The sequence below is a fragment of the Bombina bombina genome, chromosome 5 (assembly GCF_027579735.1).
Source record: "Bombina bombina isolate aBomBom1 chromosome 5, aBomBom1.pri, whole genome shotgun sequence".
NCBI classification, from domain to species: domain Eukaryota; kingdom Metazoa; phylum Chordata; class Amphibia; order Anura; family Bombinatoridae; genus Bombina; species Bombina bombina.
In genome coordinates this window covers 1,025,819,599-1,025,834,294 of record NC_069503.1, presented here as the reverse complement: position 1 = coordinate 1,025,834,294, position 14,696 = coordinate 1,025,819,599, and the positions used below count along the sequence as shown (strand labels likewise).

Genomic DNA, 14,696 nt, shown 5'->3' with positions numbered 1-14,696 from the left:
CAAAACAGGAGCAGCATCAACCTCCACTGCACCAAAACAGGAAGGAGCTGTTGCTCGTTACAGGCAAGGCTGGAAGCCTAACCAGTCCTGGAACAAGAGCAAGCAGGCCAGGAAACCTGCTGCTGCCCCAAAGACAGCATGAACCGAAAGCCCCCGATCCGGGACCGGATCTAGTGGGGGGCAGACTTTCTCTCTTCGCCCAGGCCTGGGCAAGAGATGTTCAGGATCCCTGGGCACTAGAGATCATATCTCAGGGATACCTTCTAGACTTCAAATTATCTCCCCCAAGAGGGAGATTTCATCTGTCAAGGTTGTCAACAAACCAGATAAAGAAAGAAGCGTTTCTACGCTGTGTACAAGATCTGTTATTAATGGGTGTGATCCATCCGGTTCCGCGGTCGGAACAAGGACAAGGGTTCTACTCAAACCTGTTTGTGGTTCCCAAAAAAGAGGGAACTTTCAGGCCAATCTTAGATTTAAAGATTCTAAACAAATTCCTAAGAGTTCCATCGTTCAAAATGGAAACTATTCGGACAATCTTACCCATGATCCAAAAGGGTCAGTACATGACCACAGTGGATTTAAAAGATGCTTACCTTCACATACCGATCCACAAAGATCATCACCGGTATCTAAGGTTTGCCTTCTTAGACAGGCACTACCAGTTTGTAGCTCTTCCATTCGGATTGGCTACGTCTCCAAGAATCTTCACAAAGGTTCTGGGTGCCCTTCTGGCGGTACTAAGACCGCGAGGGATTTCGGTAGCTCCGTACCTAGACGACATTCTAATACAAGCTTCAAGCTTTCAAACTGCCAAGTCTCATACAGAGCTAGTTCTGGCATTTCTAAGGTCGCATGGATGGAAAGTGAACGAAAAGAAGAGTTCTCTTTTTCCTCTCACAAGAGTTCCATTCTTGGGGACTCTTATAGATTCTGTAGAAATGAAGATTTACCTGACAGAAGACAGGTTAACAAAGCTTCAAAATGCATGCCGTGTCCTTCATTCCATTCAACACCCGTCAGTAGCTCAATGCATGGAGGTGATCGGCTTAATGGTAGCGGCAATGGACATAGTACCTTTTGCACGCCTACACCTCAGACCGCTGCAATTGTGCATGCTAAGTCAGTGGAATGGGGATTACTCAGATTTGTCCCCTACTCTGAATCTGAATCAAGAGACCAGAAATTCTCTTCTATGGTGGCTTTATCGGCCACACCTGTCCAGGGGGATGCCATTCAGCAGGCCAGACTGGACAATTGTAACAACAGACGCCAGCCTACTAGGTTGGGGCGCTGTCTGGAATTCTCTGAAGGCTCAGGGACTATGGAATCAGGAGGAGAGTCTCCTTCCAATAAACATCCTGGAATTGAGAGCAGTTCTCAATGCCCTTCTGGCTTGGCCCCAATTAACAACTCGGGGGTTCATCAGGTTTCAGTCGGACAACATCACGACTGTAGCTTACATCAACCATCAGGGAGGGACAAGAAGCTCCCTAGCAATGATGGAAGTATCAAGGATAATTCGCTGGGCAGAGTCTCACTCTTGCCACCTGTCAGCAATCCACATCCCGGGAGTGGAGAACTGGGAGGCGGATTTCTTGAGTCGCCAGACTTTTCATCCGGGGGAGTGGGAACTTCATCCGGAGGTCTTTGCCCAAATACTTCGACGTTGGGGCAAACCAGAGATAGATCTCATGGCGTCTCGCCAGAACGCCAAACTTCCTCGCTACGGGTCCAGATCCAGGGATCCGGGAGCGGTTCTGATAGATGCTTTGACAGCACATTGGAACTTCGGGATGGCTTATGTGTTTCCACCCTTCCCGCTGCTTCCTCGATTGATTGCCAAAATCAAACAGGAGAGAGCATCAGTGATTCTAATAGCGCCTGCATGGCCACGCAGGACTTGGTATGCAGATCTAGTGGACATGTCATCCTGTCCGCCTTGGTCTCTACCTCTAAGACAGGACCTTCTGATACAGGGTCCATTCAAACATCAAAATCTAACTTCTCTGAAGCTGACTGCTTGGAAATTGAACGCTTGATTTTATCAAAACGTGGTTTTTCTGAGTCGGTTATTGATATCCTGATACAGGCTAGGAAGCCTGTTACCAGAAGGATTTACCATAAAATATGGCGTAAATACCTATACTGGTGCGAATCCAAAGGTTACTCCTGGAGTAAGGTTAGGATCGCTAGGATATTGTCTTTTCTACAAGAAGGTTTAGAAAAGGGTTTATCAGCTAGTTCATTAAAGGGACAGATTTCAGCTCTGTCCATCTTGTTACACAGGCGTCTGTCAGAAAATCCAGACGTCCAGGCCTTTTGTCAGGCTTTAGCTAGGATCAAGCCTGTGTTTAAAGCTGTTGCTCCGCCATGGAGTTTAAACTTAGTTCTTAACGTTTTACAGGGTGTTCCGTTTGAACCCCTTCATTCCATTGATATAAAATTGTTATCTTGGAAAGTTCTGTTTTTAATGGCTATTTCCTCGGCTCGAAGAGTCTCTGAGTTATCAGCCTTACATTGTGATTCTCCTTATCTGATTTTTCACTCAGACAAGGTAGTTCTGCGTACTAAACCTGGGTTCTTACCTAAGGTAGTCACTAACAGGAACATCAATCAAGAGATTGTTGTTCCATCCTTGTGCCCAAATCCTTCTTCAAAGAAGGAACGTCTTCTACACAATCTGGATGTAGTTCGTGCCCTCAAGTTCTACTTGCAGGCAACTAAAGATTTTCGCCAAACTTCTTCCCTGTTTGTCGTTTATTCTGGACAGAGGAGAGGTCAAAAAGCTTCTGCTACCTCTCTCTCTTTTTGGCTTCGTAGCATAATACGTTTAGCCTATGAGACTGCTGGACAGCAGCCTCCTGAAAGAATTACAGCTCACTCCACTAGAGCTGTGGCTTCCACTTGGGCCTTTAAGAATGAGGCCTCTGTTGAACAGATTTGCAAGGCTGCAACTTGGTCTTCGCTTCATACTTTTTCCAAATTTTACAAATTTGACACTTTTGCTTCTTCGGAGGCTATTTTTGGGAGAAAGGTTCTTCAGGCAGTGGTTCCTTCTGTATAATGAGCCTGCCTATCCCTCCCGTCATCCGTGTACTTTTGCTTTGGTATTGGTATCCCAGAAGTAATGATGACCCGTGGACTGATCACACATAACAGAAGAAAACATAATTTATGCTTACCTGATAAATTCCTTTCTTCTGTTGTGTGATCAGTCCACGGCCCGCCCTGTTTTAAGGCAGGTAAATATCTTTTAAATTATACTCCAGTCACCACTTCACCCTTGGTTACTCCTTTCTCGTTGATTCTTGGTCGAATGACTGGGACTGACGTAGAGGGGAGGAGCTATATGCAGCTCTGCTGGGTGAATCCTCTTGCATTTCCTGTTGGGGAGGAGTTATATCCCAGAAGTAATGATGACCCGTGGACTGATCACACAACAGAAGAAAGGAATTTATCAGGTAAGCATAAATTATGTTTTTTTTTTTTTTTTTCTATTTTTTAATCCATTTCCATTTTTGTTACACACACTTCCGTGTTTGAGATTTAAATCATTCCTTTTAAAGGGGCCGTCTGTCTCCAGCCACATTTTATTTGTTTGCATTCTTTGAAAGAGAAAAAATTATTTCTTCTTGACCTCCAGCAATCAAGTTCATAATCATCAGCCAAGGTGGTCTTGACAAATTCTCATGTTGCATTTGTTAAATATGGTCTTATATCTTGTTCTCACCTGCTAACATGACAGCATCAGACATTCTTCGTTTTCAAAGGCAGATTATCTTGATTTCAACTCTAGCTTCTTCTCTCCATTCACTTCTTTATAAGTTAAATGTCCCCAACCTCCAGGACATTATTTTTTTTTTTTAGGGGGGGGGGGGGTCGTCTAGTCAATTACAGCAATACAAAATCAAAATTTTATTCAAAACTTGTGTAACATGAGATTCTGAATAACCCCCATCTCATGGCAATGTTACATAACCTCAGCAATATCACAAAATCCTCAAACCATCAGTTGCTTAAAGGGACAGTCTAGTCAATATTAAACTTTCATGGTTCAGATAGGTCATGCAATTTTTAAACAACTTTCCTGGCATTCTTTGTTTAAAGCTAAACCTAGGTAGGCTCGTATGTTATTTTTTAAGCCTTTGTAGGCCGCCTCTTATCTCAGTGCATTTTGACAGTTTTTCACAGCAAGACATTGCTAGTTCATATGTGCCATGTAACATTGTGCTCACTCCCACGGAGTTAACTAGGATTCAGCACTGATTGGCTAAAATGGAAGTCTGAAAAGAACTGAAATAAGGCAGTCTGCAGAGGCTTAGATACAAGGTAATCACAAAGATTAAAAGTGTATTAATATAACTTTTTTTTATGCAAAACTGGGGAATGGGTGATAAAGGGATTATCTATCTTTTTAAACACTAAAAGTTCTTGAGTAGACTGTCCCTTTAAATTGCACTCCAAACTTTTGTTTAACCCCTTTACTGCATGACGTATATATACACGTCTTTTTGGGTTTTTTGCCCATTGTACCGCATAACGTTTGTGTGTGTGTGTGTGTATATGTGTGTGTGTATATCTATATCTGAGCTGCAGGAAGTTCCACTAACTTTACAGCTTAGAGCTTGAGTTCCTGAGCTTCAGGCATCCTTCTGCATATGGAACCGGAGCACGATATGAAGGCAGATGCATGATCATTAGACAGTGAACACTGTGTGTGTGTGTCGCCATCTGTAACAATCAACTTCTTGTGCCGGCGGGAGGTGTGAGGGGTAAGGTGGGAGATGGTTGGGTAGCACAGATGGGGAGGCAGTGCGAGGGGTCCTACGCTACAGAAAATGCTTTGGAGGGATGGTAACTAGCTTACCTTACAGGGAATTGGACGTGGGGGTCATTCTCACTAGTGATCACGGGGAGGGGGTTAGTAGGGTGCACCAGTACACTACACCACAGAAAAAAATAAATTAATAAATAAAATTAAAAAAAAAACGTATAAACAGCATATAGACAGCTGCCAGTACCTAAGTGGGCAGTCTCTAGTGGGAGGGGGAGGGTTAAAGAGCTGTTTAAGGGGATCATGAAGGTGAGAGGGTTGAGGAGGGATCACTACACTGAGAATAAAATAATTAAATAAAGAAAAGTTAAAAACAAAAACACACAAAAAAGCTAAAGCTCATACTGGCAGAGTTTCTGCTAGTACCTAAGATGGTAGTGATCTGTGGGGGGTGAGGGAAGGGGAAGAGAGCGGTTTTGGAAGGATCATAGTGTGGAAAGTTAATCTCTACTCTGCATAAAAAAAATTCATTTACAAGCTAATTGATTTACCCCTTTACTGCCAGGAAGGCGCACAGCTTAAATTTGCAAAACCTTGCATTTCTCCAACATAGGTGTGTCCGGTCCACGGCGTCATCCTTACTTGTGGGATATTCTCTTCCCCAACAGGAAATGGCAAAGAGCCCAGCAAAGCTGGTCACATGATCCCTCCTAGGCTCCGCCTACCCCAGTCATTCTCTTTGCCGTTGTACAGGCAACATCTCCACGGAGATGGCTTAGAGTTTTTTAGTGTTTAACTGTAGTTTTTCATTATTCAATCAAGAGTTTGTTATTTTCAAATAGTGCTGGTATGTACTATTTACTCAGAAACAGAAAAGAGATGAAGAATTCTGTTTGTATGAGGAAAATGATTTTAGCAACCGTAACTAAAATCCATGGCTGTTCCACACAGGACTGTTGAGAGCAATTAACTTCAGTTGGGGGAACAGTGTGCAGTCTCTTGCTGCTTGAGGTATGACACATTCTAACAAGACGATGTAATGCTGGAAGCTGTCATTTTCCCTATGGGATCCGGTAAGCCATGTTTATTACGATCGTAAATAAGGGCTTCACAAGGGCTTATTTAGACTGTAGACTTTTCTGGGCTAAATCGATTCATTTTTAACACATATTTAGCCTTGAGGAATCATTTTATCTGGGTATTTTGATATAATAATATCGGCAGGCACTGTATTAGACACCTTATTTCTTAGGGGCTTTCCCAAAGCATAAGCAGAGTCTCATTTTCGCGCCGGTGTGGCGCACTTGTTTTTGAGAGGCATGGCATGCAGTCGCATGTGAGAGGAGCTCTGATACTTAGAAAAGACTTTCTGAAGGCGTCATTTGGTATCGTATTCCCCTTTGGGTTTGGTTGGGTCTCAGCAAAGCAGATACCAGGGACTGTAAAGGGGTTAAAACTTAAAACGGCTCCGGTTCCGTTATTTTAAGGGTTAAAGCTTCCAAATTTGGTGTGCAATACTTTTAAGGCTTTAAGACACTGTGGTGAAAATTTGGTGAATTTTGAACAATTCCTTCATGTGTTTTCGCAATTGCAGTAATAAAGTGTGTTCAGTTTAAAATTTAAAGTGACAGTAACGGTTTTATTTTAAAACGTTTTTTGTACTTTCTTATCAAGTTTATGCCTGTTTAACATGTCTGAACTACCAGATAGACTGTGTTCTGAATGTGGGGAAGCCAGAATTCCTATTCATTTAAATAAATGTGATTTATGTGATAATGACAATGATGCCCAAGATGATTCCTCAAGTGAGGGGAGTAAGCATGGTACTGCATCATTCCCTCCTTCGTCTACACGAGTCTTGCCCACTCAGGAGGCCCCTAGTACATCTAGCGCGCCAATACTCCTTACTATGCAACAATTAACGGCTGTAATGGATAATTCTGTCAAAAACATTTTAGCCAAAATGAATCCTTGTCAGCGTAAGCGTGGCTGCTCTGTTTTAGTTACTGAAGAGCATGACGACGCTGATATTAATATCTCTGAAGGGCCCCTAACCCAATCTGAGGGGGCCAGGGAGGTTTTGTCTGAGGGAGAAATTACTGATTCAGGGAACATTTCTCAGCAGGCTGAATCTGATGTGATTACATTTAAATTTAAGTTGGAACATCTCCGCATTTTGCTTAAGGAGGTATTATCCACTCTGGATGATTGTGAAAATTTGGTCATCCCAGAGAAACTATGTAAAATGGACAAGTTCCTAGAGGTGCCGGGGCTCCCAGAAGCTTTTCCTATACCCAAGCGGGTGGCGGACATTGTTAATAAAGAATGGGAAAGGCCCGGTATTCCTTTCGTCCCTCCCCCCATATTTAAAAAATTGTTTCCTATGGTCGACCCCAGAAAGGACTTATGGCAGTCAGTCCCCAAGGTCGAGGGAGCGGTTTCTACTTTAAACAAACGCACCACTATACCCATAGAGGATAGTTGTGCTTTCAAAGATCCTATGGATAAAAAATTAGAAGGTTTGCTTAAAAAGATGTTTGTTCAGCAGGGTTACCTTCTACAACCCATTTCATGCATTGTCCCTGTCACTACAGCCGCATATTTCTGGTTTGACGAACTGATAAAGGTGCTCGATAGTGATTCTCCTCCTTATGAGGAGATTATGGACAGAATCAATGCTCTCAAATTGGCTAATTCTTTCACCCTAGACGCCACTTTGCAATTGGCTAGGTTAGCGGCTAAGAATTCTGGGTTTGCTATTGTGGCGCGCAGAGCGCTTTGGTTGAAATCTTGGTCGGCTGATGCGTCTTCCAAGAACAAGCTACTAAACATTCCTTTCAAGGGGAAAACGCTGTTTGGTCCTGACTTGAAAGAGATTATCTCTGATATCACTGGGGGTAAGGGCCACGCCCTTCCTCAGGATCGGCCTTTCAAGGCAAAAAATAGACCTAATTTTCGTCCCTTTCGTAAAAACGGACCAGCCCAAAGTGCTACGTCCTCTAAGCAAGAGGGTAATACTTCTCAGGCCAAGCCAGCTTGGAGACCAATGCAAGGCTGGAACAAGGGAAAGCAGGCCAAGAAACCTGCCACTGCTACCAAGACAGCATGAAATATTGGCCCCCGATCCGGGACCGGATCTGGTGGGGGGCAGACTCTCTCTCTTCGCTCAGGCTTGGGCAAGAGATGTTCTGGATCCTTGGGCGCTAGAAATAGTCTCCCAGGGTTATCTTCTGGAATTCAAGGGACTTCCCCCAAGGGGGAGGTTCCACAGGTCTCAGTTGTCTTCAGACCACATAAAAAGACAGGCGTTCTTACATTGTGTAGAAGACCTGTTAAAAATGGGAGTGATTCATCCTGTTCCATTAAGAGAACAAGGGATGGGGTTCTACTCCAATCTGTTCATAGTTCCCAAAAAAGAGGGAACGTTCAGACCAATCTTAGATCTCAAGATCTTAAACAAATTTCTCAAGGTCCCATCGTTCAAGATGGAAACCATTCGAACTATCCTTCCTTCCATCCAGGAAGGTCAATTCATGACCACGGTGGATTTAAAGGATGCGTATCTACATATTCCTATCCACAAGGAACATCATCGGTTCCTAAGGTTTGCATTCCTGGACAAACATTACCAGTTTGTGGCGCTTCCTTTCGGATTAGCCACTGCTCCAAGGATTTTCACAAAGGTACTAGGGTCCCTTCTAGCGGTGCTAAGACCAAGGGGCATTGCAGTAGTACCCTACCTGGACGACATTCTGATTCAAGCGTCGTCCCTCCCTCGAGCAAAGGCTCACACGGACATCGTCCTGGCCTTTCTCAGATCTCACGGCTGGAAAGTGAACGTGGAAAAGAGTTCTCTATCCCCGTCAACAAGGGTTCCCTTCTTGGGAACAATTATAGACTCCTCAGAAATGAGGATTTTTCTAACAGAGGCCAGAAAAACAAAACTTCTGGACTCTTGTCGGATACTTCATTCCGTTCCTCTTCCTTCCGTAGCTCAGTGCATGGAAGTGATCGGGTTGATGGTAGCGGCAATGGACATAGTTCCTTTTGCGCGCATTCATCTAAGACCATTACAACTGTGCATGCTCAGTCAGTGGAATGGGGACTATACAGACTTGTCTCCAAAGATACAAGTAAATCAGAGGACCAGAGACTCACTCCGTTGGTGGCTGTCCCTGGACAACCTGTCACAAGGGATGACATTCCGCAGACCAGAGTGGGTCATTGTCACGACCGACGCCAGTCTGATGGGCTGGGGCGCGGTCTGGGGATCCCTGAAAGCTCAGGGTCTTTGGTCTCGGGAAGAATCTCTTCTACCGATAAATATTCTGGAACTGAGAGCGATATTCAATGCTCTCAAGGCTTGGCCTCAGCTAGCGAGGACCAAGTTCATACGATTTCAATCAGACAACATGACGACTGTTGCGTACATCAACCATCAGGGGGGAACAAGGAGTTCCCTAGCGATGGAAGAAGTGACCAAGATTATTCTATGGGCGGAGTCTCACTCCTGCCACCTGTCTGCTATCCACATCCCGGGAGTGGAAAATTGGGAAGCGGATTTTCTGAGTCGTCAGACATTGCATCCGGGGGAGTGGGAACTCCATCCGGAAATCTTTGCCCAAGTCACTCAACTGTGGGGCATTCCAGACATGGATCTAATGGCCTCTCGTCAGAACTTCAAAGTTCCCTGTTACGGGTCCAGATCCAGGGATCCCAAGGCGGCTCTAGTGGATGCACTAGTAGCACCTTGGACCTTCAAACTAGCTTATGTGTTCCCGCCGTTTCCTCTCATCCCCAGGCTGGTAGCCAGGATCAATCAGGAGAGGGCGTCGGTGATCTTGATAGCTCATGCGTGGCCACGCAGGACTTGGTATGCAGATCTGGTGAATATGTCATCGGCTCCACCTTGGAAGCTACCTTTGAGACGAGACCTTCTTGTTCAGGGTCCGTTCGAACATCCGAATCTGGTTTCACTCCAGCTGACTGCTTGGAGATTGAACGCTTGATTTTATCGAAGCGAGGTTTCTCAGATTCTGTTATTGATACTCTTGTTCAGGCCAGAAAGCCTGTAACTAGAAAGATTTACCACAAAATTTGGAAAAGATATATCTGTTGGTGTGAATCTAAAGGATTCCCTTGGGACAAGGTTAAGATTCCTAGGATTCTATCCTTCCTTCAAGAAGGATTGGAAAAAGGATTATCGGCAAGTTCCCTGAAGGGACAGATTTCTGCCTTGTCGGTGTTACTTCACAAAAAGCTGGCAGCTGTGCCAGATGTTCAAGCCTTTGTTCAGGCTCTGGTTAGAATCAAGCCTGTTTACAAACCTTTGACTCCTCCTTGGAGTCTCAATTTAGTTCTTTCAGTTCTTCAGGGGGTTCCGTTTGAACCCTTACATTCCGTTGATATTAAGTTATTATCTTGGAAAGTTTTGTTTTTAGTTGCAATTTCTTCTGCTAGAAGAGTTTCAGAATTATCTGCTCTGCAGTGTTCCCCTCCTTATCTGGTGTTCCATGCAGATAAGGTGGTTTTACGTACTAAACCTGGTTTTCTTCCAAAAGTTGTTTCTAACAAAAACATTAACCAGGAGATTATCGTACCTTCTCTGTGTCCGAAACCAGTTTCAAAGAAGGAACGTTTGTTGCACAATTTGGATGTTGTTCGCGCTCTAAAATTCTATTTAGATGCTACAAAGGATTTTAGACAAACATCTTCCTTGTTTGTTGTTTATTCAGGTAAAAGGAGAGGTCAAAAAGCAACTTCTACCTCTCTCTCTTTTTGGATTAAAAGCATCATCAGATTGGCTTACGAGACTGCCGGACGGCAGCCTCCTGAAAGAATCACAGCTCATTCCACTAGGGCTGTGGCTTCCACATGGGCCTTCAAGAACGAGGCTTCTGTTGATCAGATATGTAGGGCAGCGACTTGGTCTTCACTGCACACTTTTACCAAATTTTACAAGTTTGATACTTTTGCTTCTTCTGAGGCTATTTTTGGGAGAAAGGTTTTGCAAGCCGTGGTGCCTTCCATTTAGGTGACCTGATTTGCTCCCTCCCTTCATCCGTGTCCTAAAGCTTTGGTATTGGTTCCCACAAGTAAGGATGACGCCGTGGACCGGACACACCTATGTTGGAGAAAACAGAATTTATGTTTACCTGATAAATTTCTTTCTCCAACGGTGTGTCCGGTCCACGGCCCGCCCTGGTTTTTTTTTTAATCAGGTCTGATGTTTTATTTTCTTTAACTACAGTCACCACGGTACCATATGGTTTCTCCTATGCAAATATTCCTCCTTAACGTCGGTCGAATGACTGGGGTAGGCGGAGCCTAGGAGGGATCATGTGACCAGCTTTGCTGGGCTCTTTGCCATTTCCTGTTGGGGAAGAGAATATCCCACAAGTAAGGATGACGCCGTGGACCGGACACACCGTTGGAGAAAGAAATTTATCAGGTAAACATAAATTCTGTTTTCTGCGATTTCTGAACAAAGGGGATCCCAGAGAAACTTTTATAACCATTTCTAATAGTAGCATCAACTATACCAAAATGGGCCTATATCAATACATTGGAGCGTCTACTTTAAAAAAATAATATATATATATTTATATATATATATATATATATATATATAAACACATAGAAACACCCAGCACTCACCAGCTAGCTCACAGCTAAGATAAAATCACAACTGGAAAGGTTAGTTACCGCATCTGGCCAAATTGGAAAGCTCAGGCACCACGTCAAGGTCCTTTCCATTGCCTGAGTCCCTAACACAGCCACACCATCATGCGAGCTCACAAAGCCAAACAGACTGAGAACAAAGAAGGGGTGCACAGGTGGATGTAATCACCCAGAGAAAATACAAAACATGGAAGGGAACTGCACTCCAAGGCCGGACCAGGTACACATCCTGTGACTCAGCAACATCCAGCCCTGGGTGCTAAATAGCACTCCAAAAAAGCTGTGATGTCACCAGAGCCACAGGCAGTTAACCCCAGTCCGGAATGGGTGCAAGAAACAAGGGACTGGGGTTAACTGCCTGTGGCTCTGGTGACATCACAGCTTTTTTGGAGTGCTATTTAGCACCCAGGGCTGGATGTTGCTGACTCACAGGATGTGTACCTGGTCCGGTCCTGGAGTGCAGTTCCCTTCCATGTTTTATATATTTATTTATTTATATATATATATATATATATATATATATAATTTGTTGCTGCACATATATTCCTTTTGTGATTGGCTTAACTAATGTGTTTAGCTAGCTCCCAGTAGTGCAGCACTGCTCCTTCAACAAAGGATACAAAGTGAACAAAATACATTTTATAATGTAAACTGGAAAGTTGTATAAAATTGTATCCTCTATCTGAATCCTGAAATTCATTTTTTGGCTTTCATGTCTTTTTTTTTAAAGTGGTGGTAAATCCTAGGAATTTTGAAACACTAGGATTTACCAGTGGAACAAATAAAGGGGACTTTCAGTATGACGTTTTTTTTATACTTCATGACTGAAAGTTCCTTTATTTGCCTGCAGCAAGTGCCTCGCTGAGCATCTCGGGCCGCCCACGGCAGAACGCCATTTTATCAATGAGGTAATGTTAGACAATAGCATGCTAGCTATCCGCTATAATGCCGATTGGCACGCATGGCTATTGGCTAAGAGGTGGAAATGTCAACTAATTGGAAAAAAGTGTTCTATGCGACATACGCTGCAGACAAATAAAGGAACTTTCAGCATGAAGTATTTTTTACTTCATGACTGAAAGCCCCCTTTATTTGTAACACTAGTAAATCCTAGCATTTCAAAAATGTTAGAATTTAACATCACTTTAAGGAGCAAAGACATCAATTGCCAGGTTCCTAAAATCAGCAGATGAATCCAAAAGTACTTCCGGGCTTCACAGGAATAAAGTAGCAGCAATGGGATATCCAATAAAAGAAATACAGGTCATCAGCCGCAGTAAAATTAATACGTTGAAACTTTAATTGGGGCACAAAATAAAAACGGAAAGGAGCCTGAACTCCATAAGCATGGAAAGGGTTAACTAAATTTGTTTTTAATTGATGTCTCTTTAAATAGAGGCCAGGTACACAGCTTTCAGACAGCAGTGATCAAGCGTGGAGTGCCACGCGAAACATGTCTGCGGCCTTTACGCTGTGACCCTGACCTCATGCTTATGGAGTTCAGGCTCCTTTCTGTTTTTATTTTGTGCCCCAATTAAAGTTTCAACTTTTTAATTTTACTGTGGCTGATGACCTGTATTTCTTTTATTGGATATCCCATTGCTGCTTTCTGCTACTTTATTTCTGTGAAGCCCGGAAGTACTTTTGGATTTATGTCTGCAGTGTGCACCGACAACAGAGACGTGTCTAACTGGGCTCCAGGAGTAACAGCTGGATTTGCATAGCTGAGTGCCTACGCTGAAGAGAACGCAGCTTACAAGCACGGACCCCCATAATTGTTAAGCGCCACCTTTCCTCTGTTGCCTGTTCCTAAAATCGGCAGTCTGGACACCCATTAATAATTTTTAAAGTGGGAGGTCTCAGATGTCTGGAGAAGTTCTTACCGAGCGCCATTCGTTTTGAGAACCAGTCTCTTTGCAGGTAGATTTACCCACGGTAGTTCATTATACTTCCCTTTTTAAAACATTTAGAAAGTTAAAAAAAAGGTTTCTGTTGTTCAATATTAGCCCTTGGTATCCTCTCTTAAAGTCTTCAGAGAAGAATTCATAGGATACTTTCTGTAAGAATAGTCCTCTTGATTTAGTTCTTTATCCTGAACAGTTGGTATTAAAGGTTTAGGGGCTAATATCTGTAGTGTGGAGAAAACAAACCTCATGTTCTGTCATTGAAGATATAGAATTTCTGCATGATGGAGTTCCGATGTTTGCAAATTGGCTTCTATAATTTAGAAAAGGCCTATCTTTCACATTAATTACAGTAGAATTTATATCTTTACTTAGTATATATGAAACATCCACCAAACATTTTAGTTTTGCAATTATGAGTCTGTTTTATGTTGGCTTTTGAATTATTTGGGACCCAAATATGGCAGAGAAAACTGCCCCTTTCAAAGCTTTTACAGTGATGATTGGCTTGAATTCAAGCTGTTGTTATGAATGAAAGCTTCTGTTGTAATGAGTTGAAATGTATATTTACTGCAAGAAAGTGGTCTTTAAATCCAGTGCTGCTTTCTTTATGCTTTGTTTTTAAGTATGCTGTGAAATGTATAACAAAATATCTTGCACTGCAATTACTAATTTCAGTTTATGCAAAATATCAGTTTGTTTTGTAGTGCTTGTATACACAATGTTTAACGCCACAATTTTTTTTTTTTTTTAAACTAATTTTTTTTCTCTACTGTTTTGCAGGAATCATATACTTACAAAGACCCTATCACAGAGTTTGTGGAGTGCTTATATGTCAACTTTGATTTTGATGGTGCCCAGAAAAAATTGAGAGAGTGCGAATCTGTAAGTTACTAAGATGAAAGTAAAGTTGTTGGCGTTTTTTTGTTGTGTTTTTTTCTTTATAAATGGAAAGAGTCCACAGCTGCATTCATTACTTTTGGGAAATAAGAACCTGGCCACCAGGAGGAGGCAAGACGCCCCAGCCAAAGGCTTAAATACTCCTCCCACTTCCCTCATCCCCCATTCATTCTTTGCCTTTCGTCCCAGGAGGTTGGCAGAGAAGTGTCAGAAGTTTGTTTTCGTCTCTTATGGAAGGTAGTACTCTTCGACATGGGAAGTTTTAAGTAATCCTGTCAGTCTCTCAGTGAGGGCTTGGATGAAAGTTAGTTTGGAGATGCAGGAAGAGTTTTTCTGCGAAACCATCCTGACTCATTTTAACAACTATGCTGCCTGCTTTCTTCTCTCAAGTCTGTCGGAAGCGAGTCTACTATCCGTCACACTTGAAGGGCCGT

At 43.0% G+C, this 14,696-nt stretch overlaps 1 protein-coding gene across 1 annotated transcript in view; it reads left to right on the top strand.

The window, feature by feature from the left end:
- The window catches only part of EIF3E (eukaryotic translation initiation factor 3 subunit E), a 166,363-nt gene extending 152,089 nt beyond the window's left edge, over positions 1–14,274 (top strand). The window contains exon 9 of the mRNA XM_053715283.1: positions 14,146–14,274. Coding sequence (XP_053571258.1) covers positions 14,146–14,259 — 114 coding nt within the window. The 3' untranslated portion in view covers positions 14,260–14,274. The remainder of the gene's footprint in view (positions 1–14,145) is intronic.
- The last annotated feature ends 422 nt before the right edge of the window (positions 14,275–14,696 follow it).